Genomic DNA, 20,725 nt, shown 5'->3' with positions numbered 1-20,725 from the left:
TGGGTTATTTTTCCCTATATGCATCACCTTGCACTTATCCACATTAAATTTCATCTGCCATTTGGATGCCCAATTTTCCAGTCTCACAAGGTCTTCCTGCAATTTATCACAATCTGCTTGTGATTTAACTACTCTGAACAATTTTGTGTCAACTGCAAATTTGATTATCTCACTCATCGTATTTCTTTCCAGATCATTTATAAATATATTGAAAAGTAAGGGTCCCAATACAGATCCCTGAGGCACTCCACTGTCCACTCCCTTCCACTGAGAAAATTGCCCATTTAATCCTACTCTCTGTTTCCTGTCTTTTAGCCAGTTTGTAATCCACGAAAGGACATCGCCTCCTATCCCATGACTTTTTACTTTTCCTAGAAGCCTCTCATGAGGAACTTTGTCAAACGCCTTCTGAAAATCAAAGTATACTATATCTACCGGTTCACCTTTATCCACATGTTTATTAACTCCTTCAAAAAAGTGAAGCAGATTTGTGAGGCAAGACTTGCCCTGGGTAAAGCCATGCTGACTTTGTTCCATTAAACCATGTCTTTCTATATGTTCTGTGATTTTGATGTTTAGAACACTTTCCACTATTTTTCCTGGCACTGAAGTCAGGCTAACCGGTCTGTAGTTTCCCGGATTGCCCCTGGAGCCCTTTTTAAATATTGGGGTTACATTTGCTATCCTCCAGTCTTCAGGTACAATGGATGATTTTAATGATAAGTTACAAATTTTTACTAATAGGTCTGAAATTTCATTTTTTAGTTCCTTCAGAACTCTGGGGTGTATACCATCCGGTCCAGGTGATTTTACTACTCTCTCTTGTTTGGAAGCGAATTGGAGAAGTTAGCCAGGAAATGGGGTGAATCCCCCCAGTACCTCGGCTACCGAAAGATAGGAGTAAAAGATCTCAGTGTCCCTCCCCCAGAAAAACCAAGGGCAGAGGATCGCAGCGCTTTAGACCCTACAGGAACTTGCAGTTCCAGGCACCTCGTCCCTTCGGAAGGTCCCAGCCCTTTCGGAACAGAGAGACCAAGAGGGGAGCAGGCCCGGGGGCAGACTCCAGCCATGCTCCACAATGAGAATGGGCCGACCCATCCACAGGAAGAGGATATAGGTGGCCAACTTGCTCTCTCTTCTTTTTTTTTCTTTTTTTTATACTTAAGATTTTTAAACATTTACAATGCAAAAAATCAAAGAACAAATTTTGCATGTCAGGAAATAATACCATCATACCTTTAAACAAATATCAATTACATCAAAATTCTTAGTCCATATCACAGGAGGAAAAAATAGGTAAACAATACAGGAAAAACTGTAATTATAGCTTATATTTTACTGGATTTATATATTTTTTCCAGCTTTACCTCAACCATTTTCTTTACCAGAAAATATTCCATGTGGGAGGGATCTTGGAAAATAAACTTATTCTTTTGATAAATTACCAAACATTTACAAGGAAATCTAAGGAAATATGTTGCCCCAACAGTTAAAACTCTAGGCTTTAAATTCAAAAATTGTCTTCTCCTAAGTTGCGTAGTGCGTGAAACATCTGGAAATAGTTGGACTCTCTGTCCACAAAACAGGAATTCCTTATTTTTAAAGTACTTCTGTAAAATTAAACTCTTATCTCTTTCTCTACAAAAAGTTACTAAGGGGGTCATTTTCAAAGGAGTTACGCATGTAAATGTGACATACTATCGTAGCAATTTTCAAAAGCTATTTACTCGAGTAAAGTGCACTTACTTGAGTAAATCCTATGGACAATTCAATGGCATATATTGTAGCAATTTTGAAAAGCCCACTTACTTGAGTAAAGTATATTTACTCGAGCAAAAACCAGTTTTGCTCGAGTAAATGCTTTTTAAAATCTACCCCTAAGAGTGTTGCTCTTTGTGGTATATCATCTATTGAAGATTCCAAAAAGGATGTTAAATTAGGAGATTCCTGTTGGACCAGGTCCATTCTGTCCTTACCCTCCTATCTTCTTATTCTGGTGTTTAATACATAGTAAATTTTAGACACAGACTTATCTATAGTAGTTATAGACAAATTTTCTAAAAGATATTTTTTTAATAACTCAGTTGCTGATATGAGTCTAGAAATTGGAAAATTTAAGAACCTTAGATTTCTTGCTCTATTTTCATTTTCCAAAATCTCCATCTGTCTGTGGATACCCAAACTATCTTTAATGAAAGAATTATGCAGATTGTATAGTGGTTACTTGTACCGTAGTAGTTCTACCCACCTCCTCTAATTGTTTTAAACGATTATCATATGATTCTATTACATTCTTTGTTTACATAAAAGATTTATTACTCTGAATCATAAAATTAGAAATTACCTTCTGCAACTCGTTAATTGCCCTCCACACATCCCCTAAGGTTATATTTTGGGGATCCATGGGGGTCTGAAACTAGTGTCTGTAAACCTGACCCCCCAATAATCCCAAATCCTCTACATCCCTATCTTCTGTAGATTCCATTTCTCCATTATTTGTATTAACCACAACTCTTTGTATCAGATTTGGTGAAATGGGAGCAGGACTTTCCACTACAGGTTGGGTAAATTGCAAGGATTAACAGAGGCACCTGAAGAAAAGGATATTTCAGGTATTGAATTGCGAGCATTTTGACTTACCCGCCTCAATACATGAGAATCCATAGGTCCCTTGGCCTGCGGAATTGTCGGCAAAGATGTATAAGCCTTAGACTTCCTTTTCCTACCCATAAAGGTTTAAAAAGGAATAGGGAAACATTTTTACCAAGGGGCGCACGCTGCACCTGCTTCAAATTTATCTCGGCGTACCGGCCCCACTCGATGATGTCACTCAAGGGGCGTGGCCTCAGGTCGGTCGTGATGTTAACGCTCCAAGGATGGCAAAAGGAGCCTCAGACACAGTCCCTCTCTGCCTTTCCTCTCAACGAGAGGTTTTCCAGCCAAGAGTCCTCCAAACAAGGGCCGCACCTGGTTCGAATTTATCTGTTGGGTCCGTCCCCTTAAAGAAGCAGGGATGTGCCTTTTAAGGAGGAATTCTTGATGGGATGTTCCTGCTCAGGCTGAGTGGTACCTGTGAGGAACTTCCACCTGGACAGAGGAAAGAGTGCCCTTTGAACCCAGTTTGTGCTTGTGGAATATTTACAGTACATATATGAAATTCCAGCATCCCACCCTCCCAAACAGCACATAAGAAAACAAGATGGAATTCCATAGGAACAGTAGGAAAGACAGAAAAATAAGGAAAAAAAACCAGATTAACTGAAATCATTTAACAGCTAACTTTTAGCCCTGTAAGGTAAAGACTCAATGTAAGGGGTCCAAATATACAAAAATTGTGATTTCTTTTTTTGAGGATGCCCATTTAGCCTCAAATTTCTCCATCACCACCAGAACATGGAGTGCATTCCTCCAGTACATAAAAATTAGAGAATGGGAGGCTCTCCAGAAATGAAGAACAGTCATCTTACCAAGCAAAAACCTTTTCTTTAACCACAGTTTAGTATATCTGTTCCCAGAAAAGACGGAAAATTCTCAAACAGTACCAGAGCAGGAATGCAAGAAATAGGAAAACCTACTAAATGCCCCAAAAAAGTGAGCATTTTATGCCAAAAATGTTTTTCATTTTTTACTTCTGTGTTTACTGTGTTTTATGTTTGTGAAAATTTTTAATGCTGACCCCGACCATAACTCACCAGGAATGACTACTTGATCATTTCAAATAACTTTTTCCAAAAGTACCGACACAGGGAACTTTCTCGGTGGGGATCTCTCTTCAAGTGAAGAAAAATCGCTGCTTTAGCCAGTGCCCCTGTTGCAGTGAAGTTATTGTTCGGGGGAGATTAGTTTAGTAGTAATAATTTGTATTTATACAGTACTTTCACCCAGCTAGAACTGAAACATATGGAAATATGGCTTGCAGTCAGTCATCTTTCTGAGTTCAGGACTGCGTCTTGTCAGCTAGTTGCGAGGGAAGTGCATGTGCTTCACTTGCCAGCATGATGCTGAGGTGTGTTTGGAATGTTCCAGGCACAGATTAAGAGGAGAACTTCCTTTTCCTGATATTGTAGCTCTCCTGACACAGGCCTGTTTAGTGAAATTTGAAAGGGGGCAAAAGATGATACACGAATACATTTGAGCATCATAGAACCAAATATACCTTGAGATGGGTCAAACATCTGTGTGTGTGTGGTGTGTGACATACATTTAGTTATTTATTGATTTTATTTTTAAAAAAATTATATTCCACCAATCCACATATCGTGATGGATCACACCAATACATATATAATTTTTAAATTTGACAGCATACAAATTAAAAACATTTTAACTAATTAAAATATAAAGCATATCCTGTTCCCTTCCCCTTCCTCTCATCACCCTCTCCTTTCCGCCCCTCTCTATTTCCCATACCTTAACTTTCCCTATCCCTACCTATCCAAAGCCCTTGCTTTTTTCACACTCTTAAAATAAAACAGTCTGTTCAGAGATGCAGGAAAAGCTAAAGAATAAAAATAGTCCTGAGTCTTTCTAAAACATAAGAGATCCTTTTCGGCCCTAATTTCAATTGGGAGACTATTCCACAAAGTGGACTCTGCCACTCTAAACATCCGATTATGGGATTCTGTTAACCGTATTTCCCTAATGGAAGGAATTTCTAATAGAGATTGTGACAATGACCATAATAAAATGTGGGCTGATATTGCTGAATTACTGATGAAATTCAAGATGGTATTACATTTCTCTGGGCTTTAAAAATTAGTACTAATGCCTTAAATTTAATCTGCCACATAACCGGAAGCCAATGCAGAGATTTCAACACTGGCGAAATATGTTCCCTTGGTCCTGCACCAACCACCAAGCGAGCTGCTGAATTCTGTATTAACCAAAGGCTGTTCAAGTATGAACTTGGCAGACCTAAAAACCAATACATTACAATAGTCTAAAGTGGCCAAAATTAAAAGTTGAACCACCATCCTAAAGTCAGAATAATTAAGGAATGGCTTTAAATTATGCAAAAGGTGCATTTTATATTAACAGGTCTGCACCAGTATACTAAAATATGACCGATATGTACTCCTAAATTCCTAGTTTGAGTTTTAACAAATACTGACGTGTCTTCAGATCGAAAATACAATCCATGATTCACCTCCTCGGATTGGGACAGTATCATAATCTCTGTCTTCTTAATATTTAATGACAGTTTATTCCCATACAACCAGTTTTTTATCTGTCCCAAACATTTGGTTAATTTTATCTGAGCTAATTCCTCAGAAGATGTCATAGGAAAAGAGAACTGTATGTCATCTGCATAACATTTGAACGATAGCTTTAACTTTGAGAGAAGCCGAGAATAGGAGAATAAAATGTCAGAGGCTGAATATCTTTAAATAGTCAGTCACTAATTTACATGGCTCAGGAATTTTGCCAAATTGGAATCACACTGAATAAATTGGTTGAAAATTTACATTCACTGTGGGGGATTTTCTGCAATAAGCAATCTGTTGTGAAACTAATTTAAGAAGCTGTTCACAATGCCTTTGTTGGAGGGGAAGGGGGGAAGTACCTGTATTATTATTATATTATTATTAGGAAAATGATGGTTAATATAATTAACTTGCTTCTTGTTGAAAGAGCTGACAGCTGATGCTTTCGGATTCTGAAAATGCCCACAGTATCTTTCCTTCTGTTTCCCTCCTGCAGCCCAGTGACCACAGCCATAATCCAGCGAGGCACTCTGCGGAGCGGCTGTGTGCTGGTCGCGGGTACGAGCTGGGCCAAAGTGCGACTGATGTATGACGAGAACGGGAGCGTGCTGAGTGCTGCTGCTCCCAGCATGCCTGTGCAGATCGTAGGCTGGAAGGAGCTCCCTTCAGCTGGGAATGAAATCCTGGAAGTAGAATCTGAGGTACAGCACTCTTAGGATGATTTTCTTCTGCATCGTAGTGCATTGGGCTGGGGAATGAAATCAAATAAGTGAATAATAAAAACCAGAAGAGGATGGTCATACAAAGATGTGAGTGTCAGTGGGAGGTGGGGGAATTTGGTTTTATGTCTCTGTGCTCTTATTTTGCTCTTTTAGTTCCTGGTTATCTTACATTATTACATTTCTAATGTGCAGCATAAGCTGAAATATGAAAGGTGAGGCTGCTGAAAACATTTAGCATAGAAACATGATGGCAGAAAAAGACTGCATGGGCCTATCCAGTCTGCCCATCCATCCAGTTAATTTAACATTATAATTCCCATCATTCTTTAGAGATCCCCCCTATATTTATCCCATGCTTTCTTGAATTCCAATACTGTTTTTGTCTCCACCACTTCCATTGGGAGGCTGTTCCATGCATCCACCACCTTCTCTGTAAAGAAATAGTTCCTAAGATTCCTCCTGAGTCTACCCCTTTCATCCTCATCGCATGAGCCCTCGTTTTAGAGCCTCCTTTCTGTTGAAAAAGGCTCACCTTCTGTGCATGGGAACCTTTGAGATATTTGAATGTCTCTCTCCTATCTCGCCTTTCCTCTAGGGTATACATGTTTAGATCTTTAAGTCTTTCCCCATATGCTTTAGAACAAAGATCACTGACCATTTTGGTAGCCACCCTCTGGAACGACTCCATCCTGTTTATATCCTTTTGAAGGTGCAGTCTCCAGAACTGTACACAGTATTCCAAGTGAGGTCTTACCAGGGATCTATACAGGGATAATTGTCAAGACTATCCACTTTGGGACAAATTCCGCGGGTTCTTTTTACCCACTGATTTTGCATCCACTTTCAAAGAGAAAATGCATGCATGCTGTCCCATGGAAACCTGCCGCGGGTACAAAGAACCCATGGACGTTTGCACCTGCTTTTTATGTAGGTATATTTTGTTGGAAAATATTGCACGTGGACTGGAAAGTACAATCTATAAGGTTAATTTTAAAAGCCCATTATTTAGGGGGTGCGCGAATGTCAGGCTCGCTGAGCGGATTTTAAAAGCCGCCAAGATATGCACGTATCTCCCGGAGCACGCACATCTCGAAAGTTTTCAAAAAGGGGCGTAGCATTGTCTGGGCAAGGCATGAACCTGAGATGTGCACTTAAGTACTTACACGATCCAGCGCACGCCAAGGCCCCCTGCCGCATAACTTTACTTCTACTATGGAGAAGCCTTATCCACTCTCTCATTTCCTCCCGCTTAGACTATTGCAACCTGCTCCTCACAAGTCTCCCAGCAAGCCATCTCTTTCCATTGCAATCTGTTCTAAATTCAGCTGCACGACTTATTTTTCGCCAAAGTTGCTATGCTCACATAACCCCTCTTCTGAAGTCATTGTATTGGCTCCCTATCCGCTCCAGCATACAGTTCAAGCTCCTCTCTCTCACCTACAAATTAATGCCTTCACTCTGCTGCACCTCACTACCTCTCCTCTCTTATCTCTCTCTGCACCCTTCCTCATGCACGCCACTCGTCGGATAAGTCACTCCTGTCTGCTGCCAATTTCAGACTCCTTGCTTTAAACCTGGCTGCACCATCTGTTTGGAATAGTCTTCCTGAACTGGTGCATCCATGCTTCCTGTCTTGCCATATTTAAATCCCATCTGAGGACCCACCTTTTTGAAACTGCTTTTAAATCTTATGCCTGATTCTCTGCTTTAGTCTTATGAACTAACTTTCTTTTCTTGTTAACCATTGTCTTGCTTTATGAAATACCTGAAGTCTCTTGTCCTGTATGTTTGTCTTATTAGCTTGTAAGCTCTATTGAGCAGGGACTGTCGTCTTGTATGTTTGTACAGCACTGCGAATGTTGTGTAGCACTATAGAAATGTTTATTCGTAGTATGGCGATAATGTGTAAGTTAAAAGCTAAAGAAAAATAGCCAGATCTGCGGGGTTTTAGGGGTTAGGGCTAACTGGGGGATGTAAAGGCTATTAAACTAGGGGGGTTTGTAGGACCTGTCTCTTAACTAGGCCAACTGGGGACAAACTGGTAAAACTGGGAATAGCGGTGCATGCCCCTTTTTAAAATCCCTCAGTTTTTGTGGAGGAAGCAGCATTTGTGCGCACATGCGCACGCCCACTTAAAATTTGGCACATGTGTGGTTAGGCTATTTTATATCAAGCGTGTATGTGTTATAAATGGCCTTCCCTGTACGTACCCGGATCAGTCCAGACTCCTGGGTTTTGCCTCCCCTCCAGCAGATGGAGACAGAAGTTTTGACAGACTGCCCTATACTTTGAGGTGCCACCTACAGTCCATCAGTATTTCTCTGTCTCCAGCAGATGGTGGAGATGCAAAATCCTAGTCTGTGGTAGTTTAAAAAAAAAAAAAAGAGAATAGAATAGAGGTTTCTCAGTATAGATAGCTGATAGGGATTAGGCAGCTATTCTTCTATTTTTTTTTTTTTTAAAGGAAAGCAGAAGAGCTTTGGCTGTACTCACCTCCCACGGGGTTGGTAGGTCCTGAGGGGACCATCCCCCCTGGTATCTGAGGCTGCAGAGTTTTTTGTGGTCGAGGACCCTTCCTTAGCTCCTGGTCCCAGCGCAGGGGTGATACTGGGGAGTCTGGCTCACTCACACCGGGCGGCTCAGAACCTGTGAAAAAAAAAAAAAAAAATCCGGTAAGCAGGAGGATCGAGGATTCAGATTAAAGGCAGTGCTGGTAAGCGGATAACCCGTTTTTTTTCTGCAGAGCAATGTGGTTTTCAGCTCCCTTACCTCTTTTTTTTTTTTCTTTCCTTGCTTAACCACTGGGTTGGGACCACCGATGCCGCGTGGAGCGGCCTGTCGTCCTTGTGTAGACACGCGCTCATGCGTTTCTAGAGACGAACTGTGTTCTGCATGCCTCCCTGGGGGGGAGGTCTCGTCTGCAGCCCCTGGGGGTAGCATTATCGCACCAGGCCGAGAGTCGGAGAAACGTAGTGGGCCGCGGCATCCCTCTCTAGACCCGTTCCCGCTAAGCGCGGGAATGGAAGCCATCTTGGAAACATTTCGGGCAGCCGCAAGAGCTACGGAGAAGGGGAAGTTGCCCGCGGGGGGCGGGCCCTTAACTGGAGTGACAGACCATGATGAGGAGGGCTCTGATGGGGCCTCAGACTCATCATTTTCTTCAGAGTTTATTTTGTTGCTGCAAAAGGCTTGTAAAGCCAGGCAGGCAGCTCGGAGGCAATCAGGGGGTAGCTCTTCGGGCCCTTTGGTTGTCCAGGCATCTAAAACGGTGAAGCTCCCGGATCGGGAGCCAGTCTTACGGGATAAGCGCTCCCTTCGCTCTGTGCCCCCTAGACGGAGAAAGGATTCTACCTTCCTGGAAGTCAGATTTAGAGGACAGGGAGCCAGCCAATTAAATCCCTTCAGGGTGCAGACAGTGCAGCCCACCAAGACAATGTTGCAGGCCTCCAGGAGGAAGGCAGCTCCTTTAATGTAACACTGTCCAAATACTGAGCTGAGACGAAGCTGAACCGTGAGTAGTGAGGGAAGCAGTACTGAACTATAAGTAAAAGAGAGTACATTGTTCTGAAGGGAACACAGTCTATTGTTGTGCATGTGTGAATCTGTAATAAAGTTATATTGTTTTAAGAGAGGCTGGAATCAGACTAGTTTGTCTCCAGATCTGTGGGAATTACCGCTCAGTCCCACATATGTTATGCATGGGATTTTTCTAGAGCTTTGCACAGAAAGGAAAAAAACAGCCTCCAAGAAAGTGTCTGTTTGGAGTACAGAGAAAAACCCAGCATCCAAGAAAGTGTCTGTTTGGAGTACCGAGAAGTGTGAAGAGGACCTGTGGTTCTAAAGGTAGTACAGAACACAGGGGACTCTGTGGCTCTAAAATAAAGTGCAGGGGTGCACAGAGCATGGTAGCTTGTGAAAAGGTGTGACTCAGAAGCTAGCCTGGCCGGATTAGACAGGGATTAAAAGTGATTTAGTTATTGCTGTTTATGTAGTCTTTTTTTTTTTTTTTACTTTTTTTTTTTTGCCTTGAAAAGAGGAAGGAGCACTGGTGCAGCAGAGCTGTGCTGAACCGGATGTGGCCCAGGAAAAGCTGTCAGAGTGGGCTGTGAGTACAGTGAATGGAAACAGGGCAGGGCCCTCTGCCAGCAAGCAAGCCACTCTACACGGAAGGTGTGCAGCCACGAGAAAACTTGGAGTGTAGCAGCTAGGGAACTGCAGCACGAGAATGCAGCAGTCTGAGAGCATGACTGAAAGAAGCTGACAAGCATTGATCAAGAATCTCCAGGAGGGAAATAGATTGCAAGGAGTCAGCGGGCCTGGGCTGAGCAAAAACGGAACCAGGAAGCACACTGGGCCGTGGTTAACCTCTGTTTGGAGTGGAGCCTTGTAGTCTTGTCAAGAAATGGCGACACAGAATGCCCGGGAGGGAGAGCATTACAGAGTGAGTGGCCAGCGGGCTGCAACACTAATTGGACAGGGAGGATGATGCTACAGGTGGTCCTGAGGAAGATCTGTAGAATGCCCAAACACTACCAGGCGTCCAGAGACTGCTCCCATGATAACCCTGAGAAGGGGGCGATGAAGAACACTGAAAAGAGGGGTTACAGAGAGCCCAGGGGAGGGTGACACAGATTGCTCAGGATGGGGCAGCATTGAGAAGTAAATTGGCACTACAAGAGGTCCCGAGAAAGACCCTATATGGTGTCCAACACAGCCAGGAGTCCGAAACAACTCCAGTGAGAAGCCCAGAGAGAGAGGCACAGAAAGGCAAGTGAGAAATGCCATGGAGAGTCCAGAGGGTGGCGTTGCGGAGACCCCAGCGAGTGAGGCTACAGAGGAGCCAGCAACTTTCATGGGCGAGTGGCCAGAATATGCAGACCTGGAAACTGTGGAAAGCCCAAAGGGAGAATCTGCAGAGAAGCTGGAGGAAAAGTCCACGGAGAGCCTAAAGGATGGCGCTGTGGAGATTCCAGCAATTGAGGATATGGAGGAGCCAAGGAGGGGCTCCGCATCAAAGATACCAGATGCCAAGAAGCAGATGCAGCTGGTTATAGAGGAATCAGAACTGGTGGTTCCATAGTCAGCCCATAAAGTTCCATTGGGGTGAAATTCGAACTCGGAGCCCACAAAGGACTTAGTTAAAGGACTGGGGATGTGCACTATGTGAACAGCACACTGGGTGATGGTCGTGACACTATCAAGGGTAACCTTAAGAGATGGGAGTGAGCTTGTCAATAGGTCCCCGTTTTGAAGCGTTGCTGGTGGGAAGTTAGAGGAAGGGGAATGGAATGTCATGGACTCTCCTGAATGGGATCCAGGAGGGAGTAGGGACGCTTGGGCCGATGATTTCAAGCCGAGGGGCGGGGTATGTGAGGCAATGCCCCTAATGTTCCCCTATTTACCTGTATAGGACCAAGCTAGACACCTGATCATAGAAACATAGAAATGAAGGCAGAAGAAGACCAAACAGCCCATCCAGTCTGCCCAGCAAGCTTCACATTTTTTTTTCTCATACTTATCTGTTTCTCTTAGCTCTTTGGTTCTATTTCCCTTCCACCCCCATCATTAATGTAGAGAGCAGTGATGGAGCTGCAACCAAGTGAAATATCAATCTTGATTAGTTATGGGTAGTAGGGGAAGTAACCGCCGCAATAAGCAAGCTACACCCATGCTTATTTGTTTTACCCAGACTGTGTTATTCAGCCCTTATTGGTTGTTTTCTTCTCCCCTGCCGTTGAAGCAGGGAGCTATGCTGGATATGCGTGTAGTATCAGTTTTTCTTCTCCCCTGCCATTGAAGCAGAGAGCTATGCTGGATATGCGTGAAGTATCAGTTTTTCTTCTCCCCTGCCGTTGAAGCAGGATATGCATTGAAAGTGAAGTATCAGGCTTATTTGGTTTGGGGTAGTAACCGCCGTAACAAGCCAGCTACTCCCCGCTTTGTGAGTGCGAATCCTTTTTTCTTCTCCCCTGCCGTTGAAGCAGAGAGCTATGCTGGATATGCGTGAAGTATCAGTTTTTCTTCTCCCCTGCCGTTGAAGCAGAGAGCTATGCTGGATATGCGTGAAGTATCAGTTTTTCTTCTCCCCTGCCTTTGAAGCAGAGAGCTATGCTGGATATGCGTGAAGTATCAGTTTTTCTTCTCCCCTGCCGTTGAAGCAGAGAGCTATGCTGGATATGCATTGAAAGTGAAGTATCAGGCTTATTTGGTTTGGGGTAGTAACCGCCGTAACAAGCCAGCTACTCCCCACTTTGTGAGTGCGAATCCTTTTTTCCACATTTCCTCTTGCTGTTGTAGCTTAAAGCGATGTTGGAGTCACAGTAACCATGTGTATGTTTATTGAATAAGGGTATTATCTCCAGGCAGTAGCCGTCATTCTGGCGAGCCACCCACTCTTTCTTGACGGCCTCTTGATTTTATGGATCCACAGTGTTTATCCCACGCCCCTTTGAAGTCCTTCACAGTTCTGGTCTTCACCACTTCCTTCGGAAGGGCAATCTTAAATCCACTAAGGATCCATCTTAAATCCATCTTAAATCCATCTTAAATCCACGAAGGATCCATCTTAAATCCACTAAGGAGAGTATGCCCTATGTGTAGGATCTCTGAGTCCCAGGTGGGACTCAGAGGGCTTAACCAGAGACTGGGGACTAAGAGCTGGGATCCAGGTAGGGATAACCAGACCAGGCCCAGATCTTCAGGAGGAAGGCAGCTCCTGTAATGTTACACTGTCCAAACACTGAGATGAAGCTGTACCATGAGTACTGAGGGAAGCAGTACGAATCTGTAATAAAGTCATACTGTTTTAAGAGAGGCTGGAATCAGATTAGTTTGTCTCCAGGCCTATGGAAATCACTGTTCGATAAATCCGCATTTTATTTGCAAAATAATATTATATTTTATTTAATTCATCATATTGAATACATTCTGTTAATGTCAGTCAAGTGATTGAAGTTACAATTATTGTAATGTTATATAGTCTCTATTTGTTGTATACACTGTATGACTGTCGAATAAAAAAACAAATTGCAAAAAAAAAAAAGGAAATCATCATTCAGTCCCACATAGATGCTTTTCGGAAAGGGTGAAAAATTAATGAAAGGGTACTTGAAAAACTGGAAGAATGGTCAAAGATTTGAAAACTGTGCTTCATTGCAAAATTGTATATTTAAGGTGCAAAAATCCATTAGCCACTAATCAATTTGAAGCACAAGAACTGGCAAAATATCCAGGAATAATCATCTCAGATGACCTGAACGGTGCCAGACAATGTAATAAAGCAACAGAGAAATCTAATAGTGCGCTCCGTTTTATATGTAGAAGTATTAGCAGCAGGAAAAAGAGGTAATAAATATTGCCCTTGTACAGAGATCATGATGGTATTCGGGTTTAGAGGCCATACCTTCATAAGGTCATTGAGAAGATAGAAGTAGTTCAGAGAAGAGCTACTAAAATTGATACAAGACCTGCAACAGAAACCCTACAAAGCGAGGCTTGAGACACTCAAATGTACTCACTGGAGGAAAGAAGGCAAAGGGAGGGGGGATATAGTAAACTCTCATATTCTTGAAGCTTCAATAAATCACAGGAAGGGGATATTTTCCATAGAGAAGGAATTTCTAAGATGAGGATTCATGATATGAATATAAAGAGAGGAAGGTCAGAGGAAAAATGAGAAAATACTATTTTAATGGAAGGGTGGTAGATGCCTGGAATAATCTACCAACACAGATAGTGGAAGCATATAGGAAGTAATTTTCAAAAGAGTTATGCATGTAAATGTAACATACTGTCATAGCAATTTTCAAATGCCCATTTATAAGCTGTGTCCCAGGGCAAAATAATTTTTTTTTTTGGCCCAGCTGTTTCCTTCTGTTGCTTTAGGTTTCCAAGTCAATCGAAACTGACTTCTATTGAACTACAATCTCATAAACCTTTATTTGCAGCTACTTGGGAGAGGGGATGGGGGGGGTCCCCCATTTTTATACTCCCCTTGCCCATCTCTGCCTACCCATTGCCACAATAGTCCTGTACCAGAGGCCACAAACCATGGTGCCCTCTGGAATCCATTAACATAGACCCTAGGTCTGGCCACGAGGTGTCACCATTTTAAAAAGGTCTGACTGTTTCCACACCATCTCTTGGCCTCATTTGATGTAGGAGCGAAAAATTGTCCGTTGAGATCTCTTCAGTGATTTATGAAGTATTTTGCTTGCTTGTTTGTTTTTCTCGTGAAATAGTAACATTTAACATTTTATGTTCCAAGCAGCTTTTGATCAGAGGAGGGGTGCTGCTGCTGCTGTGAGCCTGGACTGTGCGAATGAGTAACAGGCATTTCTTTCCTCTTGTAGCAAAGGGCACGGGAAGTGGTTGAATGGCGCAAATATATAGAGGAGCAGAAGAAAGTAGAACAGGACGTGGAAGTTATTGAAGCCAAGCAGAAGGAACATAGAGAGAGCTACAAGAAGGGGTTGGAAGGCTTAGAAGGTCTGACCTGGAGACAGAGGAAACATGCACAGTACAAAGCCAACAAGCAGCTGATGGCCACCAGATCCAAAGAGAGAATGGAGAGTGACTCCCTGATCTTCCCCATCATTATTAAAGGTGCCCTTCTCTTTTTTTAATGCCACGTTTTTCTCCCAAAGTCTACCTCCGTCACATCTTTCAGCTGTCTCTTCTCCAAGCTAAAGACCCTTAATTTATGTATTTATTTAAAGCTTTTCTATACCATCGTTTAGTAGATCACCATCACAACGGTTTACAATTAGGCACAAACAGGTATGGTTTGGTTTGTAACTTATCCATAGGGTGCCAGTGTTGTACAGTTACATAGTTCAATAATATACTCTACATGGGGAATGGGTTGAGATTACCATTATGATTGTTAAGATAATCATGTGTTTATACTGTCTTTCTAATTTCATACTTAATTATGAGAAAAATAATAAAAATGAGCAATTCTGCTTTTTATAGGTGACTTTCAGCTGTATGTGTGTGTTGTTATTCGGCTACCTCCTTGTGAAATGCTTTCTTGAAGAGCCATGTTTTTAAGCCTTTTTTGAAGAGTTTTAATTCTTTCATGAGTCTTAGTTCCAGTGGTAATGTGTTCCATAATATTGGTCCTGCAAAAGATAGTGCTCTTTCTCTAACTTGGGTCAACTTTGCTGTTTTGACTGAGGGTATGGTTAGCAGAGCTTTGTTGGCCGATCTGAGATTTCTTTGAGGGACATGTAGTCATAGTGCGGTGTTAAGCCAGTCGGCATTTTCGTTATTTATTAGTTTATGAACTGTGCATAGTGTTTTGAATTGCACTCTTTGTTCTGTTGGGAGCCAGTGTAAATCTGCAAGTGTTTGGGTGATATGATCTCTTCTGCCTTTACCAGTAAGTATTCTGGCAGCTGAGTTCTGTAATATTTGCAGTGGTCTGATAGTAATATATGGTAATCCTAGGAAAAATGTGTTACAGTAGTCTGTGCTAGCAAATATTAATGCTTGTAGTACTGTACGAAAGTGATCCTGATTTAATAAGGGTTTTAGTCTTCTAAGAACCATTAGTTTAGCGTAGCCTTCTCTCACTTTTATTGATATGTGTTGCTTAAGGCTCAGTTCCATGTCTATAATTACTCCTAGGTTTCTAGCTTTATCAGTTAACTCTACTGATTTATCATTTAGCCTGATTTATCTCTTTAGCCTTTCCTTGTAGGGGAACCTTTATCATTTTGGTCACTTTTCTCTGAACTTTTTCCAGTTCCACTATATCTTGAATGAGATGTGGCAACCAGAATTGTGCACAGTTCTGTAGATGTGGTCTCACCGTGGAGTAATTCAGGGATATTCTGATAGTCTGTGTTTTATTCTCCATTACTTTTCTAATAATTCCAAGCATTCTGTTTGCTTTTTTGACTGCCTCTAGAGAATTAGAGGGGCTAATTAGGACCTCAGACTGACAATATTCTGTCCCTTCACCCTCTGCCTTACCCAGCTCTTAGCCACTGCTACTGTACATCATGCTGGTACATGACACCTGCTCACTAGTCGTTCCACAAGGTTCATTATAGCTACAAAGAGAGCAAGCACATTAGTGTGGGGTAAATTGGAAAATGCCAAAAGATTTTTAAGTTAGTGCCAAAAAATATTTTTTCCTTTAATATTATTGTAGAATCGAAATGTCCTGACAGAACCTGTACATTGAGGTGAATATGGTTTTGGCATGCTCAGTTACTCCTGTGCCTTTTGGTTGTTCCAGGTGATGTGGACGGTTCAGTAGAGGCCATTCTAAGCGTTATTGACACTTACGATGCAAATGATCAGTGTGAACTGGACTTGGTCCACTTTGGAGTAGGAGATATTTGTGAGAATGATGTTAGCCTTGCGGAGACATTCAAAGGTAAAGCAGAAATCAAGAGACGGGATGATAAAATTGATGTGTTCTAACTTTCTTATTTCGTAGAATACCACCTAAAAGTGAAGCGTTGGATTGAGTAGAAGAGATTCCATGACCAGGTGGTAAAATTCCTCATGCTAGAGCCATCCTCTGAGGTCTCGGCATAAGTATTTATTAAATAAGAAAAAAAACACTAGTTTAAGGGTTTCCTACAAAACTGACCATTTATAAATAAGCCACTCTTCAACACGTAGTAACATTGATTCTACTGCACTTTCAGGGGTATTCTAACCTAGTATTAGAGCAGTGGGCTACGAATGAGGGAAACCAGGATTCAGATCCCACCGCCAGTCCTTGTGACCTTGGGCACCTCACTTTACTTTCGTTGCCTCAGGTACAAACTTAGATTGTGAGCCCTCTGAGGACAGAGAAATACTTAGTACCAGAATGTAATGCGCTTTGAAGTGCCGAAAAGCGGAATATAAAATAAATAAATGGTGTAAATGATGACAGAAAGCCCCGTTGGACAGAACAACTGGACAAACTCGATGAGTCGTGTTGCCAAGGAAATATCTCTGCTGCCAGCTGTAGAAGCAGGATTGCTTGTAGGATATCACTTGCTAGAAAATGTTTTAGAATTTTTCTATCCAGACAAGCTGTATTGTGCTAAGTGATAGGAGGATTACTCTTCCGCGGCAGCATTTCAGCTTACATTACTTTAAGGTCAGCTGGGTTAAAGTGCTGCCGTAACATGACCTGCAGAGTTACTTTTATTTTACATGCTCTTAATAATGAGTCTCTTATTTTAAGATATTTGTTTAAAAGACACAGAGAGAATGTTTCCACCATACTGACCCTTAGCATGAAGAGAAGTGGCATTTACTGTAAGGCAGCACTGTGGGGTCTGCCAGTGCTTTGGCTGTGCAGGATCCAGAGCCTTTAGCTGCTGTTTCGCTAACAAGTTGGATTTTCTTCACTAGGTACTGTCTATGGCTTCAATGTGAATGCAAACAAAGCTATTCAGCAACTGGCTGCAAAGAAAGGCATCGAAGTCAAGCTGTACAATGTCATCTACCGACTCATTGAAGACCTGAAGGGTGGACTTAGCAGCAAGCTCCCCCCAGTTGTGGAAGAAAATATAATTGGTGAGCAGGGCATTTGTTGATATTTCAAAATGACTTCCTTGCCAAAGCTGAAAGGCGATCAGGGGGGAGATCTCAATGGCTTGCTATGTACCTCTGTAAGTCTGGAGCTGAGGCTTATGCCACCCTGATCCACTGCTGCCGCTGGCTAAATGTAGCAGGGCATGCGTAGTTTCCCCAGCTTTTTACACTGAGTGAGTGCCCTTGATTATCGCGTGCTTTTACCGCCAGACATCAGTGCTGTTTATTCCTGCATGGTCACCTTGCATTTGATTAGTTTTGAATTTTTCAGATTTTAATAGAATAATTCACAAGGATGCTCTTCTTTTAGTTTTGAAAATGAACTGCTATGTATTAAAAGTCATACCTGCCCTTGTTACTCTTTATATGACTGCACTTTCTTTTCTGTAGGAGAGGCCGTGGTACTGGCTACCTTCGATGTGTCCGTAGGAAAAAAGAAGGTTCCAGTGGCTGGCTGCAGGGTACAAAAGGGGCATTTAGACAAAAAGTTGAAGTTTAAATTATGCCATCAAGGAGACATTATTTGGATGGGTACGTAGGACTACAACTAAAGCACCTGATTACCAGCAGTTCCTAATCGATTCACCTTTGGGGAATCTTTGTCGGGATTTTCATACGCTGTTTGGTCACATAGTGCGAGCTGAAAATTAAAAGGGAACAGTGCATGGCTTCACTCAGATCTGAGTGTAACATACAGTGAGCCTGTAACTCTCTGGCTCAGTAATCCTGGCAACAGGTTAACTACCAGAATTAGTTTAAAAAAAAAAAATTTACTTTTGAAATAATTTTTTTGGATCTATTTAAATATAACCACCAGGTTTTCACAGTTTATAGCCATCCCTCTCCTTCCTAGTTCTTTAGTCAGTGTCACTTGGCTAAAGAACTAGGATGTGAAGAGTGGTCTGGGAATGTTGGAGACATGCTGCAGAGAAACAAAGGAAAAAGTAGCACATCCCTAGAGCCTAGCATGATTGAGCATGTGAAAAAAAAATATCAGAGGAAAGAAAGACAAGCACTAGAGGGTGACAAAATACAAAGTAGCTTTTACAGTATGTCTCTGGAAGACACATCTGCATTAATTAAAATAAGTTATGTGCATAGGATGAAGGGTAGCATACTGACTCTCAAAACAAATCTCTTCCAGTGACACGAGAGAAGTGTAGGTTAAAAATGATCAGTATGTTTATAGTTTTGCTCCATTTTCACCAGGAGAATGCTTCTTTCCTCTTCAGGATCTCTGACGTCTCTGAAGCACCATAAAGATGATGTCCAGACAGTGAAAACAGGAGTGGAATGTGGTCTCACTTTAGATAAAAATCTAGAGTTTAAGGTTGGAGATGAAATAATTTGCTATGAAGAGAGAGAAATTGCACAGGAAATAACCTGGGATCCTGGATTTTAACAAAGGATGCTTTCTGCTTGTAATGCTGTGGACTGAACAAAATCCTGCTTTAGCTGATGACGTTTACTGTACATTGTATGTCTATAATTTTTAAATATTTGTTTATTAAGAAGGAATTCAGAGTGGATATTTACTTGGGGTACTTCCTCCTTGCCCTTCTCACATCATTGAGGTGGCTTGGGAGCGTATAAAAGCTAGAGTTTTCCGGAAAACAGTGCTTTTAAGAAAAAAATTGATGCACAATCTAAAAAAGGTCTATGCGGCAGCTGTTACAGTGGCTTCTATAAAAATGGTCACCACACTATGCCTTCAGGATCTTGTGTGACCTGGTGGGGCCGCAAGAGAACAAAAAGGAAGTGTAGAAACAGGGAATTCCCTCCCCAGACCACAGGAGAAGAGAAGGCTGTGAGCACAGGGCCGAGGGATCTCATTCCAAGCCAGAGAGAGACTGGATTCCCTCCCCAGTCCACAAGAAGAGAGGCAGTCTGGGTCTGGGGATCTGAGCACCAGGCACACAAAAGTCTGAAAGTGGAGCTGAGGGATCCACCCCACTTGAGCATAGGAAACAGCAAGCATGAGGCAGGGGGAATTCCCTTTTTCAACACAGAATTGACAGAGTGAGGGCAATGAAATTTTCATAATTCAAACATGTGAAGGGTTTTGTTTTGTTTTTATATGTGTGTATGTATGTATGTGTGTATGTGTATATATAAAATTCAAAAACTAAGGCAACCTATGGTATATTATATGTGCTTAACCGTATAACAAACATACAAAAAACACCCAACACAAAAATGTTTGGGAAGGAAAAGCACTATTGCTTCCTATTGGATTACTTCAAAAAAGTACACTATTCAATTAAAAATCATTTGTTTTATTGAGAATATTACATCATATAAATTTAATTCCTTACATAAAATCTACCTACATCTAATACAAATGTTTTGGACCGCTCAATTTAGTTCACACTATAAATATCCACCATTGTGCAATCTTGAGTTCACCCTCAAACCTATACTGCCTCTTACCTCGCTCTGTCCCTCATTCACCCAAGCAACACCATAAAGTAGATCTTTTACTTCAATATGGTTATTGGTCTCCTTTCATTGGAACACCTCTAGATTTTTAAACCTCTGTTTGGAATAATTTGTTATTGCTTGATAATATTATGAGACCAAGACAAAAGGCTTGGTCTCAAATAATTCTCGCCAACATTCTCTCTAGCCACAACTGCGTTGAGAAATGGGGCCAGTGGCCCTTTGCCCTTATGTGACAGGGCGAAGGTAGCGCCGGCGCCATTTTGTTTCCTGGCTCCCGACATCACGCCTGCTGGAGATCGCTCCCGGACCCCCGCTGGACCCCCAGGGACTTTTGGCCAGCTTGGGGGGGGGACGGGGGACTCCTGACCCCCACAAGACTTGCCAAAAGTCCAGTGGGGGTCCAGGAGCAACCTCCTGCATGTGGGCCGTATTGCCAATCTTCAAAATGGCGCCGGCGCTACCTTTGCCCTCACTATGTCATACGGGTCGCCCTAGAGGCAGTCATGGAAGAAGCTGATTTAGATATAGTATCTGTCATAGAAAACCATGTATGGAATTTAATTATACTGGGCTATAATTATTCAGAAAGGACAGGGTAGGAAGGAAGGGAGGAGGTTTGGCATTATATATAAAGACCAATATTAAAGCAACAGAATTGTTGGGCTTATGAGGTAAGGAGGAGGCATTGTGGGTTAATGTGGAAAGAGGGAATGGAACATCTATTTAAATTGGTGTAATATACAGACATCCATCACAGAGAAGATGGATAGAGATTTATTGAAGGATATTCACAAGATTGCTGTGAAAGGGG

At 42.1% G+C, this 20,725-nt stretch overlaps 1 protein-coding gene across 4 annotated transcripts in view; it reads left to right on the top strand.

Annotated features, from left to right (window-relative positions):
* The window catches only part of MTIF2 (mitochondrial translational initiation factor 2), a 68,315-nt gene extending 48,130 nt beyond the window's left edge, over nt 1-20,185 (top strand). For all 4 annotated transcript variants that reach the window (XM_029593455.1, XM_029593454.1, XM_029593453.1 and 1 more), the window contains 6 exons: nt 5,700-5,904; nt 14,277-14,529; nt 16,172-16,312; nt 17,290-17,454; nt 17,863-18,003; nt 18,705-20,185. In XM_029593455.1, the coding sequence (XP_029449315.1) occupies nt 5,700-5,904; nt 14,277-14,529; nt 16,172-16,312; nt 17,290-17,454; nt 17,863-18,003; nt 18,705-18,874 (1,075 nt within the window). In that variant the 3' untranslated portion in view covers nt 18,875-20,185. The remainder of the gene's footprint in view (nt 1-5,699; nt 5,905-14,276; nt 14,530-16,171; nt 16,313-17,289; nt 17,455-17,862; nt 18,004-18,704) is intronic.
* Nucleotides 20,186-20,725: the final 540 nt, after the last annotated feature.

The sequence above is a fragment of the Rhinatrema bivittatum genome, chromosome 3, assembly GCF_901001135.1.
Source record: "Rhinatrema bivittatum chromosome 3, aRhiBiv1.1, whole genome shotgun sequence".
Lineage (NCBI taxonomy): Eukaryota > Metazoa > Chordata > Amphibia > Gymnophiona > Rhinatrematidae > Rhinatrema > Rhinatrema bivittatum.
Note: the sequence above shows the minus strand (reverse complement) of the source record. Positions and strands in the feature narration are given on the sequence as shown.